Source organism: Nerophis lumbriciformis, linkage group LG12 (genome assembly GCF_033978685.3).
Source record: "Nerophis lumbriciformis linkage group LG12, RoL_Nlum_v2.1, whole genome shotgun sequence".
Lineage (NCBI taxonomy): Eukaryota > Metazoa > Chordata > Actinopteri > Syngnathiformes > Syngnathidae > Nerophis > Nerophis lumbriciformis.
In genome coordinates this window covers 21,383,267-21,391,951 of record NC_084559.2, presented here as the reverse complement: position 1 = coordinate 21,391,951, position 8,685 = coordinate 21,383,267, and the positions used below count along the sequence as shown (strand labels likewise).

Genomic DNA, 8,685 nt, shown 5'->3' with positions numbered 1-8,685 from the left:
ATATATATATATATATATAATAAAAAAAAAAAAAAAAAAAAAAAAAAATTTAAAAAAAAAAAAAAAAAAAAAAAAAAATATATATATATATATATATATATATATATATATATATAATTAAATGTAAAGCCATAGGCCCACACATAAATTCCGTAAATAATCCAAATTTGGAACACACCATCAAAGTTTTCACAGCTTTTTGGTTGTTAGAGGTAGAAAGCGTTTTAAAGTAGAGTTCTAATTCTTTTTTAAAGGCACAAAAAACATGTCGGGTATTGAGAAACTTAAATTTATGAATATAAAACTTAGCCAATAGTATATGAGGTTGCAAAATATTTATTTCTTTTTTTTTTCATACAGTGTAAATCCAAATAGCACATCTTTAAAACAAAGCACAAATTTGTCATGCATATTGTCCAGGATGAAACGACAGATGCATTTTGGTGTTTTTTTTTTTTAAATATATATTTTTTAAATTTTATAAACCTTTATTTATAATATGCAACATTTGTATACAATCAAGAAATACAAATAATCAAAACAAGTACAGAAACAGTACAAAACAGCGCCGGGGGTTGTAAACTTAATAAAGTAACTAAAATAGAATGCAAAATATATATTTGTAACAAAATGTATAGCCTTTGGCTCACATAAATTCCGTAAATAATCCAAATTTAGAACACATCATCATAGTTTTCACAGCTTTTTGGTTGTTAGAGGTAGAAAGCGTTTTAAAGTAGAGTTCTAATTATTTTAAAGGCACAAAAAACAGATATATACAGAATATAAAACGTAGCCAATGGTATAATGAGGTTGCACAGGTAAAATTCCTTTTCAATTTTTTTTTCATATAGTGTAAATCCAAATAGCACATCTTCAAAAACAAAGCACACTTTTGTCATGAATATTGTTCAGGATGAAACAACAGATGCAGCATTTTGGTAGTTTCTCGCTCTGCTCAGTCTTTGTGACGTCACCGTAGAAATAAGGAAGTAGCCCGTCGGCATTTTTTGGTTTTTTTTTTTTTTAATATCACATTCTCGCCACATCTCCGGGCACCCAAGTTAGTTTGCCACATGTGCTGGTTCCAAAGTTAGTTAAAAAAAATTTAATTGAGGTAAAAAAGTAACACGTGTTGCACTGTTATTTTACACCGTTACGTGTTTCCAGGGAATGATATAAAAGGCGGACACGTGACACGGTGCTGTGTTTTCAAGCCTCTCCCTTGGTTACATTAGCACATTAGAGGCTCCGCATGTTGCTCCTTTATTTAAACACTCGCTCACGTCCGTTCACTTAGTATCAGACCATTATTAAGATAATGAAATTACTTTTCCTTGCTTGCCTGGAACCCAAAACAGGGAACCACACCACAGCTGAGCGAATCAGGTAACTACTTCGTAGCTATAGTGCCGTGTGCACTGATGCGAGACTGCACTCAGTTCAGGTCAGGTCAGTGAAGTACAGCTGATAAGTTAACTATTAACCCGGGGAACTACTGTTGTAAAAAGCTTTTGTTTTATATAAGGCAGTGTTTTTCAACCACTGTGCCGTGGCACACTAGTGGGTTTTCTGGTGCAGTTCTTACTTCTTATACAGAAGTGGGTAGAGTAGCCAGAAATTGTACTCAAGTAAGAGTACTGTTACTTTAGAGATTTATTACTCAAGTAAAAGTAAGGAGTAGTCACCCAAATATTTACTTGAGTAAAAGTAAAAAGTATGTTGTGAAAAAACTACTCAAGTACTGAGTAACTGATTGATTTAAACTTGTATTAGTAGATTGCACAGTGAAGTACATATTCCGTACAATTGACCACTAAATGGTAACACCCGAATAAGTTTTTCAACTTGTTTAAGTCGGGGTCCACTTAAATTGATTCATGATATAGATATATACTAGGGTTGCACATCTCTCTCTGATAAATGATTTAATATGCATCTAGATACACAGGTTACGATTCGATTCAAAAACGATATCCTTTTATTACACACCGATTCGATTGGATTCGATTCCGAACGATACGATTCGATTTGACGGTTAATATTCAAGACTCCAAATCCCCAAGCATTGTGGCTTTATGGCACTGGCAAAAAAAATCAGAACAACAAAATCACATGTCAATGTATTTATTTTTAGACAAGGACCAAAAAAAGTCTGGCTGAATTGTAGGATGGGAACTCCTGAAATCCTTCCCACTCAACAATGTTGTAAGGGCATAATCCCTTGGCGATAAAACGCGTAATTGACGCTGTGATTTCCTCAGCGCGTGCTGAATTGTGACCAAGTTGCCCGAATAAGTTAGGAATGGTGCTCCCTGGCTGTGTGCTACTGCTTGCTGCACACTCCTGCTCGTTGGCACGGGGTTTTAACTCACCGTACTCTTGGCCGTGTTTCCTCTTTGCATGCTGGTCGAGATTTGTAGTGCTGCCAGTGTACGTCAACGATGCTCGACACAATTTACAAATAGCATGGCTTCTGTCGAGCTTCCCTTCCTTCTTATAAAACCCAAAAACTTTCCACACTTTGGATTTCTGTCTCCCCGATGCGTTGAAAATATTTCTCGGTCCATTATCACCTTCGGTCAGACTGACTCTTTCGTTCTCCTCCTCCTTCATTTTCCGTGTTGTCCCTTGTTTATCACTCGTGCTAATACCAGCTAGGCGGCTACCGCGTTTGGCGAGTAGCTTCAGCTCTCTCGTTGTTTTAGAGACGCTGGCGCATATTGTAATCTAGCCAACCCATGCAAAGTCTTGCGATAACCGATCCATGACTCTATAACCGATTCAGCTAGGAATTCATGGATTATTCGCATTGATTGAGGAGTCTGCTACCGATGCAGCCTAATCGCTCACTTGTTGAATCGAATACTCGGTCGCATCGGTTTATCGTTCACAACCCTAATATATACTATCAAATATATACTAACATCATAATACAGTCATCACACAAGATTATCATCAGAGTATATACATTGAATTATTTACAATCCGGGGTGTGGGATATGGAGGGGGTGGTTGGGGGTTAGGTTTGGTTGGTATCAACACTTCTGTCATCAACAATCAGCATCAACAATTGCATCATCAGAGAAATGGACATTGAAACAGTGTAGGTCTGACTTGGTAGGATTTGTACAGCAAGTAGTGGACATAGAGAGAGAGAGAGAGATCAGAAAGCATAAGAAAAAGTATCTACCTTAGATTATTAACATTTGATTATTTGCTATCCGGGGAGGGTGTTAGTTTAGTGTTGAAGTTGCCTGGAGGTGTACTTTTTTTGCGGTTTTGAAGAAAGATAGAGATGCACTTTCTTTTACACCTGTTGGGAGTGCATTCCATATTGATGTGGCATAGAAAGAGAATGAGTTAAGACCTTTGTTAGATCGGAATCTGGGTTTAACGTGGTTAGTGGAGCTCCCCCTGGTGTTGTGGTTATGGCTGTCATTTACGTTATGGAAGTAGTTTGACATGTACTTCGGTATCAGGGAGATGTAGCGGATTTTATAGACTAGGCTCAGTGCAAGTTGTTTTACTCTGTCCTCCACCCTGAGCCAGCCCACTTTGGAGAAGTGGGTTGGAGTGAGGTGGGATCTGGGGTGGAGGTCTAGAAGTAACCTGACTAGCTTGTTCTGGGATGTTTGGAGTCTAGATTTGAGGGTTTTGGAGGTGCTAGGGTACCAGGAAGTGCAAGCGTAATCGAAAAAGGGTTGAATGAGAGTTCCCACTAGAATCTTCAAGGTGCTTTTGTTGACCAGAGAGGAGATTCTGTAGAGAAATCTCGTTTGTTGGTTGACCTTTTTGATTACCTTGGTTGCCATTTTATTACAGGAAAGATTAGCCTGTCAAATTTACTCCAGATAAATTCAAACAAAACGGAAACTCTGATAATTGCCCCCGATAAAAATATCTCCCTGATCAAGAACTCCCGTGGTGCTGTGGGTGCATCTGTTAAAAGCAGCCTCAGAAACCTTGGGCTTGTGTTTGATCAGTCAATGTCTTTGGAGGGTCACTGTTGTCAACTGACCAAAAACTGTTTTTATCATCTCAGAAATATTTCTAAAGTGAGAAATTTGTTGTCAAAATTGGATCTCGAAAAGATCATTAACGCGTTCATTTCGTCTCGCATTGACTATTGCAATTGTCTTTTCACCCTTTTCAACAAGTCAACGCTGAAGAGACTTGAGACTGTACAAAATGTGGCTGCTGGACTTTTGACCGGTGCACCCAGAACAGCCCATCTCACCCCCGTTTCTTCATTGGCTTCCCGTTAAATTCTGCATTGAGTTTAAAATGTTAGTCCTGACATTTGGTGCGTTGCAAGTGGGGCCCCTCAGACCATCACTGACTTGTTATGCCCCTACACTTCAGGGCGCAGCCTCCGGTCTTCAGGCCAGGGTTTCTAAAGATCCCCAAAACTCGTTTTAAAACCCATGGAGACCTGACATTCTAGGCTACAGCTCCCAGGCTCTGGAACAATTTGCACCACTCCCTTTCTTGACTGTGTTTAAACTTTTAAGAAACATTTGAAAACTTCTCTTTTTAGTAAAGCTTTTACTTAAGGCACCTTTTAACTATCATTTTTAATCCACTTTGATTGTATCTTTTTTATGATGTTGCCCCTGTTGTGTTAAATTGAATTGTTGTTTTACTTCACCTATGTTTTGTACAGCACTTTGTGATTATATATGTGAAAAGCGCTTTATAAATAAAATGTACTTCCTTACTTACTTACTAGTGTACCGTGAGATATTGTTTGGTGTGCCGTGGGAAAATTATGCAATTTCACCTAATTGGTCGGAAAAATATTTTTTGCAAACCAATAATTAGTCTGCAAACAGAGGCATCCAAACACGGCATGCAAGCCCACGCCCAAACGCATGAATCATTTGATTTGATGCCTTGACACTGTTTAACACGAATATCCAACATTTATAAGCCAGAAAAGAGGAAAATGATCAAAGGTCCCCTTTAAAGAAATTACCCAGACTGTAGAAATAATTGAGATGGCTGTATCTAAGGAACTGTGTGGTAACATTTTTCCAAAATCCCTATTGGAACAATTTCTACAAGCAAAAACAGTACAGGTACATGTATGCTGCATTTTCGCTCTGCTTTCACTTTACTTGCTAGAAATAAGCTTGTCGAAGGCAAAGGCAGTTGGACATGTCAGAAGATGACGTGCAATCCAACAATATAGCAATTAAATAGACAACTAAGATGTACATTCCACTTAAACAGCTGATTAATCATCTTCAAAAATACTTATAAACACTTCCTAAGACTCGGCAAAAGACAGGATTAGCATTTACATCCCTGGCCGGCGAGGCCCCGAATGGATAGTGCATACTTGCCAACCCTCCCGGATTTCCCGGGAGACTCCCGAAATTCAGCGCCTCTCCCGAAAACCTCCCGGGAAAAATGTTCTCCCGAAATTCAGGCGGACCTGAGTGACGTGTCGACAGCCTGTTTTCACGTCCGCTTTCCCACAATATAAACAGCGAGCCTGCCCAATCATGTTATAACTGTAGAATGATCGAGGGCGAGTTCTTGGTTTCTTATGTGGGTTTATTGTTAGGCAGTTTCATTAAAGTCCTCCCAGCGCGATAACAACACACAACAACAGCAGTCATGTTTGCGTCAACCGTAAAGCAGTTTGTCTGCCGTAAACAGCAATGTTGTGACACTCTTAAACAGGACAATACTGCCATCTACTGTACATGCATATGTGACAATAACATCTACGGCTTTTAGAGAGTGCAGTGCACAACTGCTATACTATATATATATATATATATATATATATATATATACATATATACATAATAAAATAAATATATATATATATATATATATATATATATAGCTAGAATTAACTGAAAGTCAAGTATTTCATACATATATATATATATATATATATATATAATATATATATAATGAAATAATAATTCTAGCTGTAAATATACTCCTACCCTCTTAACCACGCCCCAACTCCCGAAATCGGAGGTCTCAAGGTTGGCAAGTATGCGATAGTGAGAGTAAGTAGGAATTGTTGGCTGTCATGCTAACAGTGCAGGTGATTCATTGAGTAAAAAGACAACATTTGGTTGTGCAGTTCAATAACAAATATTGTTAGAGTGAATCCAGTTTTTGTGCAATCCTGTGACAGTATATATCATATTCCTTATATTTTCAGGTCCCACATTGAATCAGCAGGACACACTTGTGAGCTCCACCATGCAGAAGAATTTCAGTCATCTTCTGACTTAGCAAACCTGCTATCACAAAATATTCAATTTGATGGCGCTCTTGCCATTCATCTCTTCAAAGCCGGCAGACTTCTCCTAGGTAAAGTGCATATTCTTCTTTCAATCAGTCGTGTCATCTCATAAACCATCACAGAGCTTGAAACATGTTACATGTCCTTCATCTGCTTGAACAAATCTCATGTACAACCTTCACAACAGACATTCAAGTACCTTTTGGCATTGTCTTTGGCGGAACAGACATCAATGAAGATGTGAAAGTTGAGAAGAGGCGTGCAGTTATGGAAAACGTTCTACTTAAAGCAAGGTAATATCATTATTTGGACTCATTATTATTATTTAGCTAGCCAAATGTAGGATTATTTGCGAAATCAAATCTTGGAACACAATGGTTATGTATGGTTTCTACAGTCAAACATTTTAAGACAGTGACAGCTTCATCCTGGAAGTAATACATTCACTTCATACTAATACTTTGGGCCTGATCTACTGAGATCCAAATAACCTGCGCTCGTGTGCAATCTATAACAATGTTTGCACTATTGGGGGGCCTGTTGCGTGTGAACTATTAATACAAATTATAATTAAAAATATATTTTTTTGCGTGCACTACTGGCATTATGTGCCCTTCACATTCATATTATTATATCGACCAACCTGTGTGTGATGAACTAATAACACTAAGGGTGTAACGGTACACAAAAATTGCGGTTTCGGTACATACCTCGATTCATTTTCGGTACAATAAGAAAACAACAAAATATACATTTTTTGGTTATTTATTTACCACATTTGTAAACAATGGCTTTATCCTTTTAACATTGGGAACACTGTAATAATTCTGCCCAAAAATAGAAATAGCTCTGTGTGTGATGGATGTGAGCCACCACTAGGCTGATCAGTGCAACAGCAGGCAGTCATGAATGCTAAGCAGTGTTGGGACTAACGCGTTACAAAGTAACGCCGTTAGTTTCGGCGGCAACTAGTAATCTAACGCGTTATTTTTTATTTTCAGTAACTCAGTTACCGTTACTACATGATGCGTTACTGCGTTATTTTACGTTACTTTTTATGTAGTATAAAGTGTGTTTTATCGGAGTGCTGCTCTGTCATTGTTCTGATTCTTCTTGTGTCAAGCCGGAGAAGAGAGAGAGACATGCGCTCTGTGTGGGTGTGTGTGCGTGTGAGTGTGGAGAGGGGGGGGGGGGGGGGGGGGCGTGTCTGATCATGGCGGAGCCAGAAGTCGAGTTTGCTAACATGGAGATATTTTCACTACTTTTCTTTTGTCGAGCACAAAGAAAAGAACATTTTAGTTAAATGTAAATTGTGCTTTGGATCAAAGATCCCATCTACTGCCCAAAACAGCAATTCAAATCTGCTGAAACAAGCTACATAAGCAACATGCTTCGACGAAGCTAGTAAAGAGAGATAGAGGATCCAATGACACTTCACCTCCACCATTTAAGGATTAACTCTGCCTCTTCTCATCATTCACCGCTGAAGGTACACACACTCTGTCAATCAATGTTCCCTCTAATTGTTCATGTGTGTGAGCAAACGCAAAAAGTCCCTGAGCATTGAGTGGAGCCCATGTGAGCAACTTTAGACGTGCACACTGTGGCTACACCAGCAGCACACCTGTCCCAAACATGACTAAATAACAAGTTCAATCTCCATCCATCCATCCATTTTCTACCGCTTGTCCCTTTCGGGGTCGCTGGAGCCTATCTCAGCTGCATTCGGGCGGAAGGCAGGGTACACCCTGGACAAGTCCCCTCCTCATCACAGGGCCAACACAGATACACAGACAACATTCTCTTATTATTATAATCAAATGACAGCAGTCATTTCCATTTCTAATATAAGTGTTTAGGCCCACTTACAATGACAATAACAACAAATATTGTTTTTCATGAACTGTGTACTTGTATTGTTTGTCTGGGTGGAGGTCCTGCTTTGGAAATAATTGGTACCCCTTTCAGACATTGCATTTAGTTCCCATTAAAACATTCACATGTTGCATAATGAGATGTAAGCAGGGGATCATGTGTACATTCCTGCAACTTCCTGTTTGTAAAAAATATATTTTTATTAGTATTTATTTAATATACTAACAGCATTTAATGATTAATATTTATAAATTAAGATTCCTAATAAATGACACTAGAATAAGCACACATTTGATTGGTAAATCATAGTGTAACGACCTGGAATTACACTTTATGTGTGGTGTTGGAGTTGTCCGACTTTTTGTGTGGCTGTAAACGCATCACTGGCTCAGTGCCATATGTGCAAGTGTTGGCGCACGTGAGAAAGAGCGAGCGGCAGCTGTTGATAAAACAAAGTTACTTTTGGTCTGGTTTGTACTGCAGAAAATGACCACTTTTGCTAGATATCATTTTTTTTACTAATGTTTTGGTGATGT

General features: G+C 38.5%; 1 protein-coding gene across 2 annotated transcripts in view; it reads left to right on the top strand.

The window, feature by feature from the left end:
* Positions 1 to 360: 360 nt before the first annotated feature.
* Positions 361 to 8,685, top strand: part of glt1d1 (glycosyltransferase 1 domain containing 1) — a 51,882-nt gene continuing 43,557 nt past the window's right edge. For both annotated transcript variants that reach the window (XM_061986098.1, XM_061986097.1), the window contains exons 1-3: positions 361 to 1,389; positions 6,191 to 6,342; positions 6,462 to 6,567. In XM_061986098.1, coding sequence (XP_061842082.1) covers positions 1,322 to 1,389; positions 6,191 to 6,342; positions 6,462 to 6,567 — 326 coding nt within the window. In that variant the 5' untranslated portion in view covers positions 361 to 1,321. The remainder of the gene's footprint in view (positions 1,390 to 6,190; positions 6,343 to 6,461; positions 6,568 to 8,685) is intronic.